The 27,746-nt window shown below is 32.6% G+C and overlaps 1 protein-coding gene and 2 long non-coding RNA genes across 8 annotated transcripts in view; 1 reads left to right on the forward strand and 2 right to left on the reverse strand.

The window, feature by feature from the left end:
• Window positions 1-10,181: 10,181 nt before the first annotated feature.
• On the reverse strand, window positions 10,182-14,443 carry LOC136271738 (uncharacterized). The gene is made up of 3 exons (XR_010709697.1): window positions 14,100-14,443; window positions 12,546-12,761; window positions 10,182-11,787 (listed from the first exon to the last, which is right to left on the reverse strand). It is a non-coding gene; the product is annotated as an uncharacterized lncRNA (long non-coding RNA).
• A 458-nt stretch (window positions 14,444-14,901) lies between these two features.
• Window positions 14,902-17,983, reverse strand: LOC136271494 (uncharacterized). The gene is made up of 4 exons (XR_010709371.1): window positions 17,564-17,983; window positions 16,777-17,354; window positions 15,659-16,395; window positions 14,902-15,551 (listed from the first exon to the last, which is right to left on the reverse strand). It is a non-coding gene; the product is annotated as an uncharacterized lncRNA (long non-coding RNA).
• A 3,221-nt stretch (window positions 17,984-21,204) lies between these two features.
• Window positions 21,205-27,746, forward strand: part of LOC105321414 (uncharacterized) — a 45,733-nt gene continuing 39,191 nt past the window's right edge. For 5 of the 6 annotated variants that reach the window (XM_066071487.1, XM_066071490.1, XM_066071492.1 and 2 more), the window contains exons 1-5: window positions 21,205-21,476; window positions 23,751-23,982; window positions 26,603-26,722; window positions 26,977-27,067; window positions 27,167-27,291. In XM_066071487.1, the coding sequence (XP_065927559.1) occupies window positions 21,426-21,476; window positions 23,751-23,982; window positions 26,603-26,722; window positions 26,977-27,067; window positions 27,167-27,291 (619 nt within the window). In that variant the 5' untranslated portion in view covers window positions 21,205-21,425. The remainder of the gene's footprint in view (window positions 21,477-23,750; window positions 23,983-26,602; window positions 26,723-26,976; window positions 27,068-27,166; window positions 27,292-27,746) is intronic. The other variant, XM_066071488.1, reaches the window with a different exon arrangement.

Genomic DNA, 27,746 nt, shown 5'->3' on the forward strand with positions numbered 1-27,746 from the left:
TTAATGTTTAAGTCTGTCAGTATTTAAGCATTCCACACGTCAATAGTACTGAAACTGAAACAGGATAACTGGCTCATGTGAAACTTTGATAAATTTAAACTTTAAATAGCACCACGTCTCTTAGGGTGATTATTTTAGTTAAAACGACATTACAAGACGAAGTATAATGACATTGACTACATATATGATGACTTAAAAAATCTTAAGAATCTTATGTTTTCAAGACTCTGTCAATTGAATAAAATTCATACGGTATTCGGTGTTATTTGTATTTACTAATACAATTTTGAATTTTGTATTTGAATGTGCAAATTTAGGGATTTAGAGTAGCTGATGTATCAAGTTATCACTCTTAAACACAAGTGTATCAAGACGAATTCCAATTTGACTTGTCACATTGTCAGAACAAGAGAAAAAAAACCTACAAGAACTGATCATATGAAAATCTTTTTCTTCAGAAAAATATTTTTTTTTTATTTTGACCACAAAGGAACCACCGGACTCCTTTAAATCCGCCTAGCGTTTTTTTTTTCTCTTTTTAGTGTTTCTATTTCTAATCTATTTAGTTTCTATTTTGTTTTATTAGACGTAAAGTCATTTTAAACCGATCTTACATGCAGAACCCCTACCTTGGAAGACATGAAATTTATATTTTTGGCAGATGGCTTTATTGCCTCTACTAATATGCAGTCACTTTTTATGCAGTATCAGTAGAAGTAAAGAAGACTATTCTAAATCATGATATACATTACCACTGCATAACCATTTTAGTCCTGCCCTTAAGTCAGAACCCCTACCCCAAGGGACATGAAATTCACAATTTGGTAGATGGCTTCCTGGTTTCTTGCGGATGTGTTGGAGTAGAGCAAAGGATTTTAAAAAAAAATATTTGGATGCAGTAACACTATATGTTCATTTAGGACCCACCCAGGAGTCAAAACCCCTACACCGGGAGACGTTAAGGGTTTTCCTTCATAAAAATGAAACACTAAAATAACCCATTTACATGTACATAATATAATAATAGTAAATCTTTAAGTTATTGTTCAGATTCTTCCATTTATAAAATAAATGCTACCCACTAAAATGTATTCGTATTAAAGCTGTTAAATAGTCGACATCTGAGGGAAATGTACCAGGTCCTTTCACAAAACACCGCCACAATATTTTTAGTTCATCTTCGCTAACCAAGGTTTTCTGACCCGCAAAGCTTCTCACAAACCCGTGGTATATCATACTATTAAAAGTCGAAATTTGTTTTTGTCTCGTGATTTCCTATCCAATTTTTAAATCAGCATAATGATAAAAGATGTCGTACTATATACGTACCTGGTGCAGAAATGGCAGCCTCTGTAGACATTGATATTGACAAGTTGAAGGAACGTTTTAATGCACAGTAAATTCAATAAATAGGAATGATGAGAAATGTTACTTATAGATCGAATTCATTCGAAAAGTAAAAGGATGGGAGCGGTAAACAGTTAGTTAATCCTCAATCTGCAAGTGCATGCCTCTGTTGATAAACAATCTGGTGTACTTTTTTGCACCATTGAATGATTCATGCTCCATGAAGGCTAGAAAAAAAGGAATTTAAGCTATTCGTGTTAGAGACGCTCTCGAATATACAGTAGGGAATTTGTTGATTAAATCAGATATGCTTTGCATTTTTTGATTGGTCAAACGGTTTCAGTAAACCCCAATCAAAATCCAGGGAAACAATCCCGATTTTTGATAGCACGATATGCCAAGGATTTGTAAGAAGCGGTGCGGACCAGAAAACCATGGCTAGCGAAGATGCATTTAGTTTTTAAAATTAGGATCTATTTCTTGTTTGCTTATATTGTCCTTCTTGACATAAATTATTTTTACATGGACTGGCCCCACCCTGAAACCTGCGGCGAGTTTCTGCGGTTCAGACAACACGTGGACTTCGTATTCAAGGGACCGTAATGTGAAGCAGACAAAATGGATAAGGCCAGATGGTTAGGTATTTGGATAGGAAAGCATGGTCGTGAAGTATATAAAATCATTATTTTGGGAAGAAAGTGAGGAAGACGATCCCAAGAAAATATTAAACAAGTTCGAAGTGTATGGTTGACCGAGAGAAAAAAACAAGAGAGCCGCGTGATTTAAAGTCATTCAGCGGAAACGGAATGAAGGCGAATCCTTTGATAACTTTGTCAAAAACGTACGTTTAATCCTCATGGACAGTAAGTATGCTGACACCGATGACACTTTAATTGATGCAATTATCACAGGAGTGGTGCATTAAAAAGTACAAGAACGACTACTTGATCAAGGACAGGGCTTAAATCTTGCCAAAACTCTAGATTTAGGGCGCCAGTATGAAATGGATATCAGTCTTTATGAAGCTATTCGGGCTAGGATGTACACATTGAAACCAGAGGACTAATCAAATTTGGATGACTGAGATGAAGATGCCATGATAGATATTCTTTCTACTAGTGATGACAGATCAGACACTTGTAGGTAGATGAATGGTTCATTACACTGTATGCTCTTTATACAGACCTACAGAATTCCATATAGACACTGTGTTGATACAACAACGGTGGCAATGGGAACTAGTTTATTATCACGTGAAGCATCATACAGAGCTATCCTTCATTAAACTGTAACAATTTTCGTGGCACACTGGAGCTAAATGTAAAGTAATCGTCAAGTCACAGTACATGAAAGCAGACTTACACGGCAATGAACAGCAGTCACAGAAGATACTGCGTTCATTCACAAACCGCAAAATTCGCGGTGAATTCTGCGTCGAATCGCCACTTACTCGTCATATTGAGGATACACTTATTACAGCCAAGTTTAAAGGGACATGGTCACGATTTTGGTAAAAAATTATTTTTTCGATTTTAATGTTTAAAATGCTTCAGTAAGTCATTTTTAATAGGCAACCAAAATTTGAGTGACATTTGTTGAGTTATGAGCGAGTTACAGAGCTTACAATTCCTCGCTATGTAAACAAAGCTTTTGTTTACATTTTGAATGTTGAAAAGAAAATTCCAGTTTTAGACCTAAAATGAAAGTGTTAATCGTTAGGAACTGTTTATTTATGCTTAAAATGAATAAGAATTTTGATAAATCATCTTGAAAAAGATTTTTTACTGGTATATTGAACCTAGGTAAACAAAAACAGGGCACGAGCCTTGTTTACATGACGAAGAATTGTGAGCCCTGTATCTCGCTTAAAACTCATTGACGGTCACCCAAATTTCACTTGATCATTAGAAATGCATTCATAAAGCATTGTTACTAATAAAAACAGAAAAATAAAATTTGACCAAAATCGTGACCATGCCCCTTTAAAGTAGTAAACGTTTCGCAGGTTCTACAGCTGAAAAGCTTAATCTAATTATGCGTGTAGACTCTGTTGAATGAGATTTGGTGCCGTTAGGACATTTAATTAAGGTCTTCCGTTTCCAACGGAAGACCTTTCTATTATTGTGCGGGAAAGATTATTTTTCTTTTTTTTTTTTTCTTCCTAGACGCGAACTTTGAGGCTTCATATCTTGCTTATTTCTGAACGGTTTTTGCTCAAATTTTCAGGGCTATTGTACTTTACAAAACACTATCTGAAGCAATTCATAAAATTTAGAATTCCCTTTTCGTTAAAGAGTTATTCCCCTTTTAAAAAAAATTAGGGCCTTTTGTTTCCAGACAAAGGCTCCGAGACTATGATAGCAGGGAATGGGAATCCAACGAATTTGAATAACAGAGACATTGTAGTTGTGCACATCTGTTTTTGTTTTTAGATTACGTTTTTTATTTAGGAAAAGGTAGGGGATCAAAATACAGGATTCAAAAAGGTGCGAAAATTTAGACATATTTTCCTTTATATCTTTTAAACAAAAAATATTTTGTTAAGACATGTAGAATAAAAGTTGTGCAAAATATAGAGGGCTTTCATTTGACACCAATAAAAAAGTACTGGCCCCTTAAATTTAGGGCCAATGGCCCCTAAAAAATTTTGCTTAATAACTCAAAAACGGTTAGGATTTTGATATGGCTGTCGCTGGAAAAGTTGTTTGTTGGGATCTCATAAAGGTCGTTACAGTGTTATTTTGTATGTGATTTGTGTAGTATGAGTGTAAAAAGCTTTACATGTTAACATGTACCTGTTTTCATTTGACAAGTTAACGAAAGTCTTTGCGCGTACAACACGCATAAAGTCACCGCAGAAAGTATGCTGGTTTATACAAACGGCATTAATTCATAAGAATTTTTTTTTTTTAGAATACGTGCTTTTTTTAGGAGTTTAAGTCATTGTTGTTAACTGGTTAAGTTCTTATAATGCTCAACCCTTAAAAACGGGATTTGGAAAACAAATCATTGTTTTTCTTTTCTAGTAAACCACAAAATATGGAATAAAAAAAAATCTATGCATTACATTTTAGTTATTAATCCATACATTTAAAATCTACCTTGAATCAGAGCTGGTGTGTACCATTACGTAAGCTCTCCCTCGCCCGCGGCCGAGAAAATCGGTCACCATGGTCGCGGCTGGACTACCTAGCGGTCAGGGGTTATCTAATACACGAGAGTTGCGTCTCTCATATATGAGTTTATTTATCCGCAAACCCAAGAATTTTTTTCGTTTTGATTACACATGTTTTTTATGGATTAAACGAATGGGTGTCAATTAAGAAATCGTTCAGTTAATTAATAACAGCAATGTCATTCTCAATCTAAAGCAATAATAGATATAGATAAATTGTGGGTTTTAAGTTTAAAATAAATAACTTCTATTTGATAGAGTAAGGTCATTATACTGCAATTTTCAAGGCTTACTGGGTTCTGAGCTGTGTGGGTCTGTGCGTTGTACCTTTACGTAATCTATCGTTCGCCCACGGCCGAGGATCTCAGCCACGGCTGCACTACATAGCGGTTATTTATACACAAGATTCGCACACCGAGACGCACACTTCCATGCATATGAACGTGTTTGAGTTAATATAGTCGTAAATACAAGAACTGTTTTAATTTTATGTTATAAAAGTTTGTCCATTTTGTATTTATTTAATTAAATTTGAGTGTAAATGAATATTAATGAACGATATTACTCCAAATCGGAAACATCGTCAGACATAAATTAATGGTTGGTTTGTTTATATAAAATATTTTATAAACTGTACAAATAATGTTTTAAATCAACAACAACAACCCCCCCCCCCTAAATATTAAACATTTAAATTATGATCATCCATCGCCCATGGCTGAGAAGATCCGGCACGATTGGACAAGTGATCCGCGGTCGGTTCGTGATCTTGTACCTTATCACGCGTTCATGTTTCATATTTTGGCATTTTGCACGGAACCAACTATATTTTATTATGTTTTCAACTATTATTTTGGTTTAAGATGAAAAGATAAATTTATTTTACTTGTACAGTTGATTAAGCATTGGTGTATACGATAGCGTACAAGGTAGTTTAAAATCAAATCAAATTATAATCAAAGTTCCATGTTACGTGTTTGCGGTAGGTGCTAGCACGATAAAAGAATGTCCTGAGTTGAGGCATTCGATGATTATTTAAAAGAATATTCACATGAGTTTTAAACAACTTTAGATTAGATTCTATCGGTCACATATTAATCACTTCTGTAGTTTTTCTACATGTTCGTTTCATTATGGAAGCGAACTCATTGCTGCCCCCCCCCCCCCCCCGCCCCCTCCTCCCGCCCCGCTGACAGGAGCTCGCGCTGTATTTTTTTTTGGCGAAACGATATCAAGATCTGTCGAAAATCATTTTTGGTGGCTTCTTCTTGTTTCACTTTCCCAACCGTTTGTTTATTCGGTCAGTCTGTGTTAAATCAATCGCCACGTGCGACCGAGAATCTAGTGTCGCTTCAGCGCACACAGCTCAGAACATATATAGCCCCGGGTCATCAATTGTTATGTAACTGAGTAACAGTTGGAATGGTGCTTTTACTACATAAAATAAAAATAAAAAATCATCCAGAAAAAATGTAACCGTAACTCAATAGTCAATGCCAAAAATAAAAATCCGTATGATTACAAACTGAAATCGGTTTTTCAGTATTCGGCGGGATTTGATTTTTCTTTTAACATTAGTATTTTTATTGGTTTCAGAGAATACGATGTAAAAATACAAACAGGAAATTAATCTAATATTATTTACATTGATAATGTTGAAAAATATTTAAAATTAAATTAGTCACATTCGTTAGAAAACAATGTTATACAAACATCCGATAATTTTTTTTCCTATGTCGTATCATTCGCGTAAATAAATATGTTCTGTACATATCCATGTACCTCAGAAAAAATTCAAATGATTAAACAAAAAAGAAAGTTGTAATTACTATTTCGGATTTTTTTTCAAAGTAATTTAACATTGTATTGAAAGAACAAGAAATAAAAATGATTTAAATTTTTGACTCAATCTTCGTATATATTACCGGCGCTCCTTACATGTATAACGGCGTACAGTGTATATAGATTATCATGATCTATTTGAATTAAGTTCCATTCGTAAAGATTCCCATAATAATTAATTGCATGACTGTGTACATTGTAGGCAAATCCCTGTGCGTTAATTACGTCTTGTTTTCCGTTAACAGTGGTTTAAGTAATTAAAATAATTACTTGTAAAAATATCTATAATCGGGATTCCAAAGAACTTACTTACCGCAATTCATAGAAATGATCAGTATGTTTTCTTTCTATGTTTACATTTAATTTTGTTCAAATAATTAATCAATTTTCTATCATTTAAATTGTGTGCTTCATCAAATACTGATTCCAATTACCTTGAAGTCATTAATATTTCCATTGGCTATTGACAAAAAAAGAGACACTTGACCATCCAATGAAAACAAATACACAGAGTTTGATTGACAGGTTCAGCCAGGTGCAGGTCTCACCCGATGTCCGAGGTTATGTGTGCCGCGAGTGGTCTCAATAAGAGTTATCGATGTAAATAAATTAAAAAAAAAACATGCTTATCAAAACATGCTCGTGTAAGTTAAAGTTGATTAAGGCTTGTTCCAACAGAAATCATGTTTTGCTAACTGCTAATTTTTTATGTATAGCGAATTGTAATATTGTACAGTCATTTTACCGGTAACGAATCAGTATGCGGTGTCTCGTGTATGCAACTATTATTATCGGAATTCCAAATGTTTTTATTTTTTGTTTAAATCGCGTTTCTTTGTCCTTCTAAACTGTATCAAACTTCCGAAAATATAAAGGATGAATTACGGAGACAGTAATTTCAACACCCCCTCCAGTTTCCTAGTTTTGAATTCGTTTCTCAGTATCGAATTAAGCGCCCTTTATCTCTTCTGACCGAATATTTTGAGGCAAATTAATTTCAAAAATATACTAGAGGTACATGTTAATGGACTTATAAATGAACAAGGAAAAACAATTGTGGGAATATGTCATTTGAACAAATTATATGATCGTTATTTTTATCATACCGTTTTCCGGTCAAATTGAAACTGGACTTGAACATTTTTCATTTCCGTTACTTTATAATATTGAATTTTCATAAAAACACTTTATAGTAGTAATTGATGATAAGTAGTTGCCATTTTCCTTTGTTTTTCCCGTATATCTATCAATTTTTGCAGCCAAATAATACTTCTGTCGCAATGAACCGTAACTAGGAAAACTACACGTGGTTCTATTTGAAGTCTTAATTTCATTCAAAGCTCCATTATTATTTGATATGATGTATTATCTTTTTAAATGAATTATATTTACTAATTATTCACTAAATAGGGATCAATAACAAACTTATTTTCATAGTTAGGCTTTCGTTTTTTCTGTTTTGAACATCCGGCAGCTCATATCTGGGGCACATTTTTAATTTGTAAACAATTCGGTAAATAATCGTGCAAATGGCAAACAACTTCACGCACTGATATAATATTTATTTCTGTGTTATAATCACCTAGCTAGAATTTTTTTTAAACCTCAACTTTGTCTTCCACCAATAATTTTTCTAAAAATTATTCGATACTGGCAAATATTCGTTACCGGTAAAACTGTACCAGTACTGAAACATCGTATAAAAACGTTATATATACATGTACTCTGTAACTAGTCGTCTTTTAATACATATACCTTTCTTTTGTTTGTTAAAAATAAATTCAGTTTTGTAAAAAGATTAGTATATCATTTCTTCTAGATTTTTTTTCTTCATGAAAATACCTACAAGAGAGTTTTGCCAATCACAAACAGTTTAAAGTACATGTAATGTAAAACACGGGCTCCATTTTGAAACAAATTGTCAGAGAGTTCCGAATGAAATCTGATAAACGTTTCACATGGTTCACGCACGCTTTGCTCGAAACGATTTAAACGCATTGTCCGAAATTCTGCACGCTTTGTCCGAAACGCTAAACGGTTTACACGAAACACTTCACGATTCACACGAAACGCTAAACGGTTAATACGAAACGTTTTTCGCACGTAAGTCGCACGCTTTTTTTGTTGTAGTAGTACGTTTCAGGGTCTGTAAATTTTGTCAGCACGCAACAATTCTAAATTGCACATTGTCTTCAAAAATTTACAAATATTTAAATAAAGAAGTTATCTTAGAGAAAAGGTTACGTGTTTTATAAACGGGTTCGGTTTAAAAAAAACAAACACCAAAATTCCTGACATGACACATGAGTACATACTGTTAATTACAATGCTTGCTACCCTCTGAAAATTTAACTCGCCATTAAATATCTCATTTTTTAAAATAATGTTTGTTACGATTACATAAACTGTGTGCGACAAAAAGTTTTCCTAAAACATTTTCTTATTATACCCCCCCCCCCCCAAACAAAGTTTGGGGGGGGGGTATATAGGAATCACCTTGTCCGTCTGTCTGTCTGTCTGTCTGTCTGTCCGTCTTGTCTGTGCAATTGTGTCCGGTCTATATCTTTCTTATGGAGATACATTGGAAGTTCTTACTTCACACAAAGATTGCTTATGACCTAAGGGTGTGTCATGACCTTGACCCAAGGTCATTCGGGCAAGGTCAAGGTCACTGGCAAAAAAAAATGCAAAATTCGTGTCCGGTCCATATCTTTCTTATGGGGAAACATTGGAAGTTCTTACTTCACACAAAGATTGCTTTTGACCTAAGGGTGTGTCATGACCTTGACCCAAGGTCATTCGGGCAAGGTCAAGGGCAGAAAAAGTGCAAAATTCGTGTCCGGTCCATATCTTTCTTATAGGGAAACATTGGAAGTTCTTACTGCACACAAAGATTGCTTATGACCTTAGGGTGTGTCATGGCCTTGACCAAAGGTCATTCGGGCAAGGTCAAGGTCACTGGCAGAAAAAATGCAAAATTCGTGTCTGGTCCATATCTTTCTTATGGGGAAACATTGGAAGTTCTTACTTCACACAAAGATTGCTTATGATTAAAGGGTGTGTCATGACCTTGACCCAAGGTCAATTGAGAAAGTTCTAGGTCATTGTTTCAAAAAAGTTAAATTCTGTCTGTGTCATGTCTTATTAATGGAAATATTAGAAGCTAAAAATTAACAGTTTCCAAAAATAAAGCAGTTGTTATTTATAAAAAATGGACAGTGAAATACATTCATCCAATATTTTCTATAATAGCAAAAATACACGCGTAATGATTTTTTTCTTAGCGGGGGGTATCAATTGTGAGCTTGCTCACAGTACCTCTAGTTTTCTTTTTCAAAACACGTTTTATATGCAGGCTTTCAATCACAACACGTTTTTATAACAAAAGCAGAACTGAAAGTTAATAATTATAATCGTTTGACACCATATCACATATATTTTCAACTCGCAGCAACAACGGAAGACCTACTCGTGGCTTTGCCACGAGCTCTGCTCTAGTTAAGTGAATATTATTGTCAATTTATTCTGTAATATCACACAAATATGTGTCATTGTAGTATGTATCTTTGTCATTTCAAACGATTATTTTTTATCTGCATACAGGTCAGCAACCTTACTTTATACATTCAATTTCTATTTTAAAGGTTTTTGACTAGTTGAACTTTGTAGACATTACTGAGGGTCACCTACTCCAAAAAAATAACTGATACTTTTTGTTTAAGTAATATGTTAAGGGAGTATGGGACTCACACCAAAGTAATTAAAAATTTTTAAAACTTGGTCCAACGGATAGCACAGTATTTCCTCTAACAGAATATAAAAAAAAATTAATAGGTGAATATGTTTGTTTCCATGGTAACGGTACCCAAACATACCCTTGTTGGATATGCTCGAGCTCATTAAAATACACCGCTTGCAACAGAAATGAAGCAATGCTACAGAGTTTGCAATTATTTGATTTCATTTTTCTTATATGCTATTCATAACACATTAACAGAAGAATGATTTTTTACAAAAATATTTTGTCAACGCCTCCTCAGTATTTTACAAACTGCAACCGAATTTCCTCTACATAGTTCTAATTTGTTGCTTTTTGTGTTGACCTTCAATGCAAAATGGTCAAAAAATATTATTTAATATAATTAAAAGTCTTATTTTTGAACTGAAATAAAATGTTCAAATGTTATGCTTTCCTTGGAAGAGGAAAAACTCATATGTCAATGACTTAAATAAAAAGATATTGCAGTCTGAATTTCCTCTGGTCTGTTTTTTCAATTTTGCGCTATTTTCACTTAAACACTATTCTAATGTAGATAAAATTATCAGTACCAACTTTTTGTTCAATGAACACTCAGTCAATTAATAATATCTTTATTACAATGCTAGTACTAACATAAAATTCACCAAAAAAGTAAAAAATATTCATTTAAATCCCAAATTTCCTCTGTTTAACTTGAAATTCCTCTGTTAAAGTACACATTTTTTAACTATTTGCACCTTATAAGAAGATACCAGGTAGGAACAAAATAATTCTAATAGGTATAAACAAATAAATATTAAATTTATGATTTGCTACATGTAACTCATAATTATTTTTTCAACTCTGAAACATATAAAAGTATCGAAATCAGCACTACGTACACATCATGTACAATATGCAAAGTACAAAGGGCGAATTTAATTTTAAGCCATTCGGTTAAACAACATCCATTACTTTTACAACCATATATTATGGTATGAATTTTTTTTATACTTATCAAGTTTATACTGGACATTTAACTCCTCACATGTACATGTAATAAATTAACAGACTTATACAAATAATGCACCCAAATTAAAAGCCCTCTCAACATTATTACATGTGTTACCAATCTAGCATAAATAATGAAGCTGACAATTATCGCTCCAAAATGAACAACCCTCTCAACATTTTTATTACATATTTAACATAAATATTGAAGCAGACAAGAGCACAATTCCTTGGCTTATCCTTGCAACACCCCTTTTTCCTTGGGCAAGGATGTAGTATACACATCTTTTGACATACTGTATGACATTGAAAGTTAAAGTTTTGTGTTATTTTTCACAAAGTATAGATGGTTCCTTAAGATTTCTTTAACATGATTAGCATCCAATGTTTTAATAATATTTGTGTCAATGTTTGTCCAAAGTTTGGAAATCATTGTGCTATCTTCATCACCAACTATTGTCTTTATACGAACAGACCCATCATTCACATCCTTGACCATCTCTTCTATCATGTCACTCTCCATGGCCTTCGTAGTTCCGTTCCAGTTGATCCTGCAATCGTGGAGGAGGTGTTGATTTGGAATTAAGAGACAAAGTACATGTGCGACAGGATTTCAATCATGTTGAAAAGTTTTCTATTTTTCCAGAAAATGTCCTGATCATAGATGAATGACCTGAAAGATCATTAGATGGGAAATAGCATCAACTAAAATACTTATACATAGAGAAATATCTAAACAAAAACTATTGTGACATTCAAACACAAGGCTTTCTTAGAATGTACAATTTATGGTTCATTAAGATTAGGGCTGGGACAATTCAAGGTTTATTCAATTGGTTCGATTTATATTCAAAATGCTACAATTCTTTCTCTCTTTTTTTTCGATTTGATTAAATATAGATCAGCTTTAATATTTCTCATTATAAATGAAATACTACTCTTTATCTTGTACATTCCTTTACTCAAGGATAACAAACAAAAAATTCATAAAAAAATTACATAATTTAGAATTAACTTATAAAATAAACAAACTTTTTTAATAAATGACAGATTTTCAATTGGCACACTAGTACTCATGCTTAGAGTATTAAACATAATAAAATAAATGGCACAGTGATAATCTCTGGGACTATAGATTTCAGTCAACAATATATGGAATATTACAGTTAACTTTTACCCTGCTGTCAAATCATTGAATTTTGTGAGGTCTAATTTTTGGGGATTGTTATCATTCATTAAAGGTTCACTGGGATGCAATTTCATGGACTATTTTGCACAGTTAATGAAGATTTTGTTTTGGGGGGGGGGGGGGGGTTTGGTGGGGGTTTTAATTTGTTCATATGAAAGAGTATACCCTTGAAATCCATGAAAATTAAACCAATCACAGAGATACCAATCGAAAGTAGTTTATGTAAATAATTTATCAAATACCTGACAAACTGTTATGACTTCCCACTCTCTCTCTCTTCTGCCAACCAGCATATTTTTATATAGCTCTTCTTCCTTAGGAGATCAATACAGTCTGAAAATGGCCACGACCATCGAGCTCTTTTAAATGCATATCTGCTTACATCCCTAATTCCACCAAACTCCTCCACTGTCTCCAACCACAATCAGACATTTTGACAACTTTTTCATGGTCAACATCTGTAATATTAAGTTACACAATCAGGAATTTTGCACCATGAGAGAATATTAACTGGAACACCAATTGGTTGCCAAGTTGATCAGTAAAAAAAATATATGCTTATGTACTTGATATTATAAAGGAACACCAATTGGTTGCCAAGTTGATCAGTGAAAAAAATATATGCATATGTACTTGATATTTTAAAGGCATAAACAGAGGTTAACTCAGATTTAACAAACATATTAATATTTACTGGAAGAGGGATAGTTATTATTTGACACTGACTTCTAAAACTTTTAAATTACCGGTAGTTGTTCTCCAATCAGATACATAAATATGTACATGCAAATCTTTCCACATGAAGGAAGGCATGGAGCCGTGAAAAATTAAATTTTGAGGGAGCATTAATGTGAAAGACTAAAAGTCACACAAAAGCTCCAGACACTGTTTTAACTGAAAAAGACACCATCTGAGGTTGAGTTTTAAATAAAAAAAATTGTACTTGACACCTATTTGAAATTTATTTTGCTGTCAATATGTGTATACCATAACAAATATCATTACCTAAAGTGTTCAATCTGTCTTCCTATTTTAAAATACATCTCCTGACGTCATTGGTTTCCGATAGTTTAACACCTAACGCCACACATAATGGCTGTCAGTTAACAATTTTTATCTTAACTGAATCATTTTTAATCTCACTCAGACATAGCATCTGAAATTACTGATACAAAATTAGTTGTCATCATATGCAGTTTCTACTTGTAGCTAAAATACAAAATTGATGCCACATAATTCGACTAATGCCTATGCATAGAGACGACAGATTTCGTATGTGTGGTTTAACATCATTTTGGAATGAACTCATGCGTTGAAAGTTCGACTACCCGAAACATCTGATTTCTGAAACATGTGACGACATGATACAAATTCTGATATATTTTAGAATTAACTATTGATAATGAAAGACATTAAGAGTTCTACTGGGTTCTACTATGTGTATTGAACCATACTGTCAAATATTTGTATACATGATTATAATTATTTGTTTTATTATGAAATTACACCTCAGGTGCTTGGGGCTTTACTCACGAATATGTACGATGCCTACTTATATAGGTATAGGTATCTTACACATTCATGAGCAGAACAATGCATGCAAGCACAAGTGCATTACACCGGCATAAGAAAAATTCGATGATGCCCATACCAATTTTACTTTTACTCTAATCTCAGCAAGATTCGCCAAAACTGAAAAACTGAAGAAACGTGTGTCAAAAATTTTCAGTCTCGACGAACTTAACCTTGCTGAGATTACCAAATACTTTTACTCTATCAATGAATGTAGGTCAAACCTGGACAGATCGCTTTTGCTGGCGTCGAGTCATCTTCCACCATCTGTGATGAGAATTATTCAGCTGTAATATCAAAATATGTGATTGGTCTGTCCAAGAGAGCGTTCACGTTCGCATTATGTGACTAGACCATCCTTTTTCTGAGCTTTAGCAACCTTTATGTCTTTTCAGCGTTCAAAATCAAATCCACGTTTCCTCCGCTTTGCCGAAAACCGAACCGATATTTATGTCGTAAAATAAGATTTTTTGGTTAAATTAACTTTTATTATCATTTATGTTCACGTTTTATTTTAAAAAGAAACTATGAAATCCTTTCCACAATAAATTTTATTGTTAAATACCTTAGAATTTAACAAACAGATTTAACGACTGCGAATTGGTTTACGTCATTCGGAGTTGCGCGGTAGATTCAAAATCGTGAGTCCCATACTTCCTTAACATACTTAAACAATAACTTTTTTTAATTTCATAATAGAAGAAAGATGCTTTATATATACATATTAACTGATCGGGTTCGGGATCCCGAGACATGGATCACGCTCGCCCTTTTCCGTAACCGATAAAAAGACTCGGATACCGATGGAGCGTAGTGATTGCATCAAATCGATGCAATTATTCGCCGGAAGCGCGCATTTGCCAGGGGTGAAGCAACTAAAGTTGAATCCGTTAAAATTTATCATTAAATTAATTATTTAATGCATAAAATCGCCTTAAGTTGAATGAAAAGTCTGCAACAGGAGATGTTGCATCCTGTTCGCCGGAAGCGCGCATTTGCCAGGGGTGAAGCAACTAAAGTTGAATCCGTTAAAATTTATCATTAAATTAATTATTTAATGCATAAAATCGCCTTAAGTTGAATGAAAAGTTGTTTTTTATTGTAATATATTTTCAAATTTTACGTAATCTTAAGTGTGTATGCGATCGTAAAAAATAGTTCAAATAGATTTATGATAATATTGCTAGTGTTTAACATTAAACAAAAATTACCTCTACCAGCTTTAGCATAGATTCTGTTAATGTCCTCAACATAACTATCTAGTATGTGAAGACAATCAGAGTAGCATGCCTCGTTTTTTAAAAGAACTGGAAGCATAAATATTTGGGATGCTGTTGACATCTCCTGTTGCAGATTGTGTGGAATATGATCTGGAATAACTTTGTCCATCCACTTAAACTCTGGCATGTGGTACACAATTTTTCTTCCAAGTAGGACTTTAAGGTAATTCTTGAATTGAATATTCTCTGCTGGTGTTGGGATGAAGTTCATATATGATAACTGATTACTGACGCCCACTGGGGATCTGTCATTCAGGTCTTCTAGTTTAGCTGATACTCGATCTGCAACCCAGTCTGATGCAAAGAAATGGTAGTCCTTGGCCTTGTTGTTCATTCTCACATCATTGGTGTCTACGCGAAGGTCCAAGTTGTCACCATTCAATTTTCCATCAATGCCTAACAAGAAGAAGGAATTTATTTTGTATGAGCATATAGGCAATACCTGGTAGCTATATGAGGAACTTTTTTTAACCATGCAAAGCAATTGCATTTATAAAGTTTACCTGAGGATATTGTTTGGATTAAGTTTTCTTCAGAATGAGTGGCAAATGAGTCCAGAAGCTGTTGCTTGGAATTGTCAGACAGTGTTATGTGAACTTTATTAAGAACACCAAGAAGCTATAAAAAATTCACCATTATTCTTCAATATCAAAAGTCTCGCACAAACTATATTTATATTAAGTTAATAAATTAAAATTTTTTATTATCCGAAGGCTGCAAATTAGAGTACCTTGCAGATATAAATAAAAAACTCAGGAGTTTATTCCGTTATCAACAACATTAAATAAAAACTCACCTTTTCAAGGAATGTATGTTAATATTGGGATGCATGGTCAATTAAATTCATGCAATGAATTCATGCAAACATTGTCTCGTGCAGTTGCAGAACTGTGTGTTAAAAATTAGTAGCGCTAAAATGATATAGTCAGTCACACAGAGTTATTTTTTTTTCAATACAAATGAAATTCCACACAATAATGATGACAATGAATTATACAGAATATAGATGAGTGGACAACCACCAGTTGAAAATATGATATTGGATTAGATGACAAAACATTACAATATCGAGAACCTGCTATGTAAAAAAGTATATTGTATGGCCTTTTTCTCTGTGAACTGCTTACAGAACTGGAGTACAGTATGCTTTGTATCCCATGATCTGATGAATATATCATTTCAGAAGTAAATTGCAAATACAAAAGGTTTCATTTTCACCATTTTGCTTTTTGCAATACAACTGAAATTTAAGAATAAAAATTCTTCAACAAACTAGCTACAATAGAAAATAAGCAAAGTTAACTCTGAAAATAGAAAATGCATTTAACAATCAAATATTTTAGAGATATACATATAACAAGTATATTCTCTTAGAATTGAATATGCATTATTATATACCAGTAGTTTCCACTTTCCAGTCATTTTTTGTAATAATTAAAATTGTATAAAATTTAAATTTTGTGGCTGCATATTCAAATCATAAAATCTATCTAAATTAAAACATGCATATATGCAACTACAGAATAATGAACAAGATATTTGATAATTTAAATATAAAACTTTTAAATAGTAAGCGAACAAGACAAACTTTAAATACCTATAAGCAACAACTGTTAAATACCTTGTTATCAGCATGATATCTGATAGCTGTTGATGTGAACAGTCGCTGTACAGCTGATATTTTGTTGTTGTTTCTGTGCATAAACATCCCATACACTGTAGCAATGGTGGCGATTTTAGATGTTTCTGAAATTTTGTCACCTAATGCTGCATTAAGAATATCGTACAGAAATTCACAGTTTGATATCATTTCCTGGACAGCTTCAGTGAAAAGACAGGGGTTGGTGAGGTCCTGGGGAGTGTTTTGACTTAAAACACTTACTCCAGGAATCTTCATTTTCTGCATACGTTTTTTACGTGAAGAACATAATGCGAGTAAGTTTCATTGGGAGCCTTTTCAAATATTTTCTTTATTTCCTCTGGGTTTTTCATTTTATCTTGACTTTCTGTTTTTCTTTTTAATGTATATGCTAGATGATCATGATCAAATTTTGTTATATCTTCTTCTTCATGATCACATGTAAACAGAGATTTTCTTGATTTTGTCTGACCATGTTCATTTCTTAGCCGCAGTTTCTCCACAGATGACACCAACTGTTCCACCACAGACTGGCGCTTTGGTGTACTCACTTGTTTGATCTAGTTTAATACAAAATATGAGTGTCAATTGCAATTCTATATAATTACAACTTAATTAATTAATTAGCACCGGAAACCCCACCAAAAATCTGAGGAATTTAATCGAGTTGTGTTAATTTAGAGTGAAAGACTGTACGTGTCATTTGACAGCATTATACATGAAGAAAAGTTAGATTAGACATATATAAACATGATAAACAGTAACTTACCTTTTCCACTGATGTCAAGATTTGATCAGCTACCTTGTATCTTTTTAAAGATTTTTCTGGCGTTGTTGTTGAAAGCCTTTTTGAACGCTGTAACTTAATTACTTTAATAGCCTGACTTCGTGCCTCTGTCTGAAATGCATCAAATGTTAAGATCTTCTTGTAACAAGGATCACACATAAACACGCTAGAAAAATCTATTTTTTCTCTGTGTAAGTCCAAAAACGACGTTATCTTTGTCAATGTATCATGCTTGGAATTTAACTTGAATCCATTCAATGGAGAGAGACGACGTTTCATATCCCCACACGATACGCACTGATGTGGGGACGCCATGTTGTTTACACTTGACTACTGAAAGTAGTTCGAACATGGCGTCGATACACATACGATGTTATATGCGGTGACGGAAATGGCCGAGTAGTTACGATTGGTGTTGATGAACAAAGTCACAATCTTAGTATTTAGTTGTCTGATACATAAAACCACTAATAAAGGCCATATGACGTCACAAAAATGCATCAAATATAATGTTTAACATCGATGTCAATAAATGTAACATAGATTTTAAGAAATACTCCCGGTCAAAGTATTTTTGCGATGATTCAAATAATATCGTTTTCCAGCCGTATTTTAGCATCGGGACGCCTTAACAATGCTGCGTAATTGTTTGGTTTTTTAAAATTAGTTGAAGGCTGAAAATCGATTGAATCGAGTTTTAAAAAAAAAGCAGAGAAACATATCGAAAAAGCATTCCGAGTTCAACAAAAACGGCATGGACGAGTAATTACTTACTCGATTACAGTTTTTACATGAAAAGTTAAGCATTTTAAACAGTATTTGATAAATTTGATTATGAGCAGTTTACATGGAAATGAAATTGACCTTTTGAACTTATGTTAATGTATTGCGTCTTTAAACACCTTTGCATAGATAATGAACGGACAGCAAATAATTGGAATTTTTCGAAGTCCAAGGGGCATAACTCTGTCATAAATTGTTCGAATCAAACTTTATAAAGATATTCTTATGATAAATCTGTATACCAAATTTTATTTTAGTATGTGCAACCTATTCATATTGAAACATAATCTCTCTTTCCAAATTGAAAACAAATGAATCACTCCATTATAAAAATTAGAGAGTTACATGTACATTGTAGAATCATTTATTTAGAATAATGCTTTCTTTGGTAAATCATGCAGAATATGAAGGAAATGAGAATCCGGATAAAAATACATAAATCGCTTAAGAAGATATATAATTACTGTAGTTAGTGCACTGGTTGATTTTATTTGAAATATTTCTTGAATGCCTTTGAATTTATGTACCTGACATACAAATTTACAATACGTTAATTTAGTAACGTCATACGTCAAGTCGATACGCTGATGCAAAAAAAAAAAACCCCAAAAAAACAATTATAAAGAAAAAAACCAAAATTCTTGACAGTTTATAATATGTGGTTTAAATCGAGAGCGTTTGAAAAAAGGTTTTTACATCCTACATATTGATTCAAGAATTAGTGCACTTATTGTGCACTCAGTCAAAACAACTGTCATGATATTATGACTAGACGATAAAACAAATTGAAATTCAAAAATCTTATCAATCAATATTGATATGAATATCAAAATTAAACGATATAAAAAATAATTATATTCTAAGAAAAAGAAAATACCTACTATGAAGAGACGTCTTGGAAAATGGATAAGCTAAATCATTTTGGTGTTGCTCACAGGAAATGACGCAACGTGAGTGATTAACTACTAGATATAGAATCATGTTGACGAATCAGCAGGTTATATATTAAATAGATTAAACCATGTGGTTGAAGGATTGCCCAGAGTGAAAAAAATTGTATTTATCACTGGATGTGTCATATGCAGTGATAAAGACAACACTAGCGGTGAAAGTACCTTGGCCACTTTAGAAGGCGGTGTACAAAGCTTGAGTCATTTAGATTCAGGCTCACGATAATTATTCTGTTCAGGATAATTAGTCTATTAAGTCCAGACCACAAATGAACAAGGGTGTCGTTGTGGACTAAAATGTCCTTCATAGTCCCCTTATCCTTCATACTGGATGATGAATGTAGCCCGTTTTTGTCCTGACGTTTTGAGGGGAAAAAATTGAAAATAAACAATGATAAACTTAGGGCCACTTGCAAACCCAAACTAAATTAAAAGTTCACACTTAAAGAAAAATCATATTTAAATCATTTTGCTTTAATTCAATATATTCAATTTTTCTTAATCTATAAATTAAGAAAGAATTTTTCAGACTTGTAAAATAAGAGTGTCTCATAGATTACAAAACTTGTTTTTTTTCTTGATCTGTCATGATTTAAGGTGTGTGCCTCAATGTTCTGTTTTCTGTCTGTTTTCGTGCTAAAGGAGTATCTGTCAATCGATCAATCTTAATTTTCATTTGATCATTGATACTCCCGAAAGACGTAACAAGAGGATGCCCGAGAAGTTAAATTCCTTCCAAACCTATTCAGTTAGGTTTTTATGTCTATGGAAATAAAAGCACACACAATGCACATGTTGTATAACTATACGTTTTCCTGCGAGAAAATAGTTTTACTTGATGAACAGATACCTTGAATGAATGCTAATATTTGCTTAAATTTTGCTGGCACAGTTTTTTTCAGTTTATCAGAAGAACGATTTGATAAAAAAAAAATCGACTCCTTGGATCAATAAAATTAAAAGTTTTTGAATATTCGTTGCATTATCTAATGCTAGTTCTTTTTAATTGATTTAATTTGATCATTGCAAAGAACAAAAAGCTTTTTAAACCGTCAATTTCAAACTGCTGATTTGATTAGCTTAATATGTATATTTTTAAGTATTTTATCTCTTTTTTGAATAAAATATTTTGTATTAAATACAAGCTTTATTTCGATATACAGCTTATTGTTGAAAGATTAAATATTCAAACAATTTCACAGGAAAGTTTAAACTGGTTCATTCCTACCCCATGCTTATCGCTACGATCCTCTAAAATGTATTAACAATTCTTCAAATATAGTTTACATCTATCTCTAAGACCAAGGAGTGTGCGACAAAGTGTCGGGGTTTCGTTCGCCAATCATTTGTAATGCTGTAATAATGTGTTACCAAAAATATTCAATGAGATTTCGTTAATTTTAAAAATCGGTTTCCTCGAAGAGGACAATCCCATCTAACCTCTATGAAGGAAATATAATGTTTGTTGTTCTCGTTTTGGGGTTTGTTTTTTTTTGGTTGTTTGTTTGTTTGTTTTTTGGGGGTTTTTTGTGTCGGGTTTTTGTTCTTGTTTTGTTCTGTTTTTGTTTGTTTGTTTTGCATTTTGTTTTTTTGTCATTGTACTGTTCACTTGCTGAAAAAAAAATCAGGGGGGGGGGAGCAAGTATACTCCACTGTTTATTTTCTTATTTTCTATTCAATTTTTACATGGTCACAGAAAAGTGGGGGGGGGGGGGGCTCCATGTTAATTCAATTTTTTGTATGTAATTTTTAGAAAATTCTTTGCTGCGCAAAAAAGCAAAAAAGATACCATCTGATGCTACGTGCCTGATATATTGTGGGTGCATATTTAAAGAAACACAACGAGCGCTAACTCTTGATGTTTTTATTTCCAAAACGAAAGTAGGAACATCCGGACACGACGGGAAAACCTACGTTGATATCTTTTTAATCATAAAGGAACTACCTGCAAATTTTATGTTTTAAGAGAATGATTTAGCATAAGAGTGGTATCAATATTGTAAATAACAAATTAATGATTAATTCTATATGATGATACCATCTTTAGAAACTGTTTTACTAGTTATTTCATGCAACTGTAGTGAGAGGTTCCTGCTACTAAAAGCTTTGAAATGATTAGAGGATGTGTAGTAGTGTTCGTATCAATTCAACTGTTTAAACAGGTATCTTATCTCTCTCTCTCTCTCTCTCTCTCTCTCTCTCTCTCTCTCTCTCTCTCTCTCTCTCTCTCTCTCTCTGCATCGTTTTTATTGTACAATTTGTGTTACAACATACATGTACTTACTAAATTTACTGGATTGTTTGAAAAAAAAAGTTAATAAATTCTCTCGTTTGTAAATTGAACTTTGAATAAAAAGAAAAAAAGGTAGAACTGAGAAAATAACTTTATTTACAGTGTAAAAAAAGATCCGGATACTATAAAAAGCATTAACTGTTCACATACTCTCACGCTCAATACACATAATTCACACACCAAATAACTCAAAGATCACACATCCACAATATAAAGAAAAATAATTTGCTCACAAAATATCCCACCAACATGCATATTAACAAAATTATTAACCCGACTTTGGCTGTTGACACTTATCAATACTTATTAACACTTAGTCCGGATAATGTTTTGCTTTGAGTACTTTGTGTTCTGAATCAAATCAATAAATTCACACGCATGTTACAACGTACTTTGAAAAGTTGTGCACTGTGATAAAAAAAAATGTCAAAGTGCGTTAATTTTGGGACCAAGTCAACGCCCTGTAATTTTTTTTTCAAAGTGCGTTGATATATATCAACAGTATTAACGCACTTTGAAAAGAATTGTTAGGGTTTGGTCGAAATAATTGATACTTTTATATATAAAAAATAATTGTTTTAACCTTGTTAAGCTTAATGGGAGATATTTAAAAAAGAACCTAAATGCAGTCTTAGATAACTTGATAAACTGTTTCTCAAATATTTTTTTTTTGTTTTCTCAGAAGCCCAATACTATGTAGTTTGACAATTCACATAAAGAACAATTCGGGAGATGAATTTAACAATAGAAATATAACATAAACTGCATCGCTTAGCAATTGCCTTGTCCTTTTTTATGTATGCAGCAGATGACTATGTGCGGTATTGTGCATTTTTCGTGTTATTTAAAGAGCTTTAAAAAGTAAAGTGGAAGATCATATTGAAAATAAGTGTGTAAAAGGTTATCACCACAATGACGTCCGGATGTAGAAATGACGTCATGAAGATTGTTTTGTTTTGATAAATTGATGTTTTGTAGAAAAATATGGGTGTTTTCCGATGGTTTTCGACTGGACAACATAGAGCACAGGCTGACTCAAGTACCATTTTTAATATTAAGTTTATAATAACGTAAAAATAAGCATATGTTAAAATCGTATTTGGGCAGACCTGCGCTCTATATTTCCGAATGCAAAATATAAAGAAAAAATGACAATATTTTCATTTGTTTGCAAAATTGCGGAACTTGGGTCATTAAAATGACGACATAGATAAATAAGAATGACCAAATGAAGCTTATAGTGATTGGCATCCTCTGTACAATGATTTATGAAGTTTGATTTTTATACGATACTATTTTTAAAATCGTCAATTTTTGGGGCAGATATATGACCATACCAAATATAGTCCTTTATTTCTCATATGGAACATTGGACTATGATATATATATATATATATATATATATATATATATATATATATATATATATATATATATATATATATATATATATATATATATATATATATATATAACATTTCAACTGGCTTCAAATGCACGTGCTTATAAACAAACACAATGTGAAAAAAGGATACGTTATTAATGCTTATAAAAAAGCAATATGACCTTTTGGAACATCAGTATGAGAAAAAAAACTCCACATCTCATGCTTATTTTAGTTATGTTTGGCTATGAAAATTTTATTTAGAATGAAGTGATTTATTTGATTGGAAATTTTAAAAAAAAAGGTTTATGTTGAAAACCTTCGAGATTTTTTAACATACCATAAAAACCACTTATCATTTATTCGAATATATATATTTAGAAATGTTTACATGCATTAAAAAATTGGTCGCCAGTTACATCTAAATATAAATCAGTCCATATTATTTTTCTTAATAAGGATATATATATATAAAAAAAACCAGACTGTACACAATACACTATAGCTACTAAACTAAATTTTTATTTTGGTTTCATTTTTCTGTAACCAAATACCCACCCCCTCCCCACCCTCCCCCTAATTTTTATTAAAATAAATTCAAGTCTGAAAAGGCCCTTAAATGGATTATGCTTGATAAAATCCCTGCCATTTCTTTTATGTATTTGTCATCAAAAGAAACATTTACTTGTTACAATGTTAAAGCATTATGTATCAACTAATTTATCTTTGTTATTTCTCTTACTTGTTTCTTCTTTGTAGGTACAAATTGTTAATGCCTTTGTAGAATCGTGTAATGCATCTCTACAGACTGTCGAAAATGTCACAATGTGTCCCTCAGACAAATCAGCTTATGAAGAAGCTGTCCAGAAAAAGAACTGTTCATCACTGGCTGCAGACGCAAACACCTGCAAGTCGTTTCAGTATCACTGTGTTCTAAGCGATGATCTGAAATATATCATCGAAGTTTGCGCACCATCAATAATTACCATTGGTATGCATATCTGTATTTATTTTTAAAAAATAGGTTTTGCAATAACAGCAAGGTTTGAAATCAAAAGTAACTTGATGAACAAGTTTTATAAACTAAAAATTAAAATGGGGGCTTAATTTTGCCATCACGTGCAATTTTAGTTGTTGTTTTGTCGCTCTGGGGGATATTTATGTCGACTTGTCACATATACATATGTAACTATCTGTCTATAATTAAAATTTAAAAAAAAAGTATTCCAAATTGGTTTTATACGCGTGGGTAAAAATCTACACTAGTTACGCAGTTAGCTTTAAGTCGTGTAAAATAACCTCCCGGGTACGGTGATAAATTTTTAAACTTTAAAGTAGTAAACCACACATCCGTATATTTAATACAGACGCGTATTTTTGACAATATAAAACGTGCACTTAACACCAGCGTTAATAACAATATTTACAGTAGCATATTCATCTGACAAATCAATAAAACACAGAGTCGTATCAGGGCCTAGTATTGTGTTATATATTGTCACACGTCTTTTACTCTAATCAACATATATACTATTCTATCGTTTCATTTATGCAAACATTTTGCATTGTAATGACGTGAGTTTATAATTATTGTAAATCACCCGTTTTTAATTTATCAGTTTTCTTCTATGTGCTATATCGATACATTTATAATTTCAGAGACAGTGAGTTTTAGTCATATCAAGAAAGATATGTTGACACAGAAGAATGAAAACATATACCTTATAGGTATATAGACATAAATATGTTTTCATTTCTTCTGAACATATTGAGAAAATATAGTTATCAAATTAATTTTGCGGGGGCGGGGGTGGGAGTTCTAATGGTACGTCACCTCACTCTGAATCTATATAGCTAGCTCTAGAAAACACATGCACACTGACATTTGTGGAGTCATTGGAATTCGTGTATGTCATGATCAATTCTCACTGAATGCCTTGATTCTATCATCCATGAATTTAAATTCACAAGAATTCTGAGTAATAGCATTGATATATTTAGCATACAAGGAATTCCACGAAATGTTGTACCAATTAATATTAACGTATAAAACGATAGCAATCTACGAATATTGACTCCACGAGATTCAATCCACAAAAAAGGATTTTAAAATCTAAAAATGTAATACTCATGCGATCAGATCATACATCTGCACTACAATATTAAAATAATAGACTCGAATTTTTGGGCTTTAATACCAAGAAATCGGAATACTACTGTCTTTTAATTTATATATTTTCAACATCATTGGTACTTGGAGATTACTAATTTGTTTTTTTTTTCTCGATCAAGCTTCGCTAATTAATAATCAAAGGAAAGAAAATTTCTTTAAAAAATCCGGAAATCGTCTGAATTTTTCGGATTTTACAATCTTGCGCATGCGCATTTCATTCAAGCTAAATCCGGGGATGCTCTTAAGTTTATGTTTTTTACAATATCACATTTGCATGGATAAACTAAAAAAAAAACGATACATGTAATACAAATAAGTGTAAAATTTCATTCAAAATTGTTTTATATATATATATATATATATATATATATATATATATATATATATATATATATATATATATATATATATATTCTGTACATAAAAGAAATTACGGGAGATAACTCTAACTTAGTGCGTTTAATATGAAAAATTCCAAGATTTCTGAATGTCAACATGATGTGCAGATTTGATGTATCTATTTCGTAAATGCCCGACATAATACAGGCACGTAGCATCGTTTTTTAAAGGGGGGCAGACTCATCAAAAAAATCTTGACCCCCCCCCCCCAAAAAAAAGGACTTTTCCAAAATCTTTAAAATCCTTATCCATGGGGGACAGGGGGGGGGGGGCTGGCATAGTATATAACTTCAATTTCAATCCTAATTTCCTTATTCTCATATCAAATTTTTACATCGTCCAGAAAAGTGGGGCCAACTCCATGATAATTCAATTTTTTATATCTGAATTTTAAAATATTAGTTGCTGTGAGAAAAAGTCGGGGGGGGGGGGGGGGCAGGCCCCCCCTGCCCCCCCCCCCCCCGATGCTACGTGCCTGTAATATGCAATGTCAACCTGTGCACGAACGGGTCAAAGTCTAGTAATATTATATATATTAAAGCAAATAGAACTTTTTTATGTTTTCGACGCTTTGGTGAATATGAAAAAAATATTGGGAGGGGGGTCATATAATACGAGTAACTGGTAAAATTTAATAATAAGTTGGTTTAAAGTACTAATATTTAGAAACCACAGGTACGTTTGCATTGAAATGGAAGTCAAACTATTTTATATATTGACAATACAATAAATGAAAGACAGTTTATACGTTGAAACATAAAAAGTGTGGGCCCAGATACGCTTTCGCACATAACAACTTAAAGATCTGTCAACATTTCTTTTTTTAAAGAAAAAAATCGATAAGTTGACTGTCAGATAATAATGTGTACTTGTTAGACATGTATGCCGACTTGCAAGGTAGCATGGTGTCGAGTACAAAATATTGTATCTTTAATCAATAATTTAGATCGCCTTGTCATTTCCTTCTGTCATTATGTCTCAGATCATTATGCCGATTTGTAATGACAAATTATGATGACAAGTTGTTGACCTTTAACAGGTTACTCATGTACCAAATTCAGCACAAGTCACAAGAGTATTATGCGAATAGAGGGGTTTGCCTGCAATGATTCTATCACGGAGTGTCCATTTGGATACAACTCAACAGAGGCTTATAAATGTACGCTAGGTCTATACTTTTATAAACTTCAGTTAAATGTTTCACTTGACTAAATAACGAATTTTATAATTATGATGTTATTTTCAAACTGTAATGTTTAAAATTTTATGAGTTTTTATTATACAAGAAACTAAATATTAATCATTATTAAGATTTTTACTTTTTTAAATAAATCTAAGTAATTTTTTTTTGGAATTAGAACTGGTGTACAAAAGTATAAATATATTTGTTTTTAAAGTATTTCTATTCAACAGATTCTCTCTGTTATGAAAATGTTAGTAGGCCACTTTCAACTGAAATACCTCCGAACGTTAGTAAGCCACTATTAACTGAAGTCCATCCAAGGTAACTTTTTAAACTAAACAGTCAAAAATACAAGTAGTTAAAGCCATTTTTGTCAAAACTAATCCTCGAACATTCAATGTATTTATATATTTTTTACAGGATAGAAAACAGCAAAACCTTTGATCCCTGGCCGATTGTGCTTGTAGTTTCAGTGGTTCTTGGCACCGGAAGCTTTTTAATAAGTTTTTGTGTATTTATGTATAAACGGAGGACAAGGCAAAGGGGTAAGAATAAGTATCATCATTTATTTTGAAAATGTAAAGCGAGGGCAAAGGAAGAACGCATTATATCTGTTCACGTATCATATCCAAGGTATCACACTGGTAATTGTTTTCACTATATAGCACTATAGAGGGGAAAAAATGTTCAAAAATCAGTTTGTATTCCTCATGACAAAATGTTCGGAGGAAATGTTATATGTTACCTATCTCATCAGCTAACACCATAAAAAGGGCAAGCGATACGACATTTTCTCAAAATATCTAGCCTCAAAACAACGTGTTTTCCATTTGTTTGTAAACAGACTGCACACTCCCCAGGAAGCTGCTGCATGTGCCCTGAAAGAAGTAGTCCCTGTGAAAAAAGATCATCACCTAACAAAATACATGAAATATCCTACTCAGTGGTACAAATTTTTTTAAAACCGAGTGAAGGAAAATGTAAAAATGCAGTCAAGGAA

This window comes from Magallana gigas, chromosome 9, assembly GCF_963853765.1.
Source record: "Magallana gigas chromosome 9, xbMagGiga1.1, whole genome shotgun sequence".
In the NCBI taxonomy this organism is placed as follows: domain Eukaryota; kingdom Metazoa; phylum Mollusca; class Bivalvia; order Ostreida; family Ostreidae; genus Magallana; species Magallana gigas.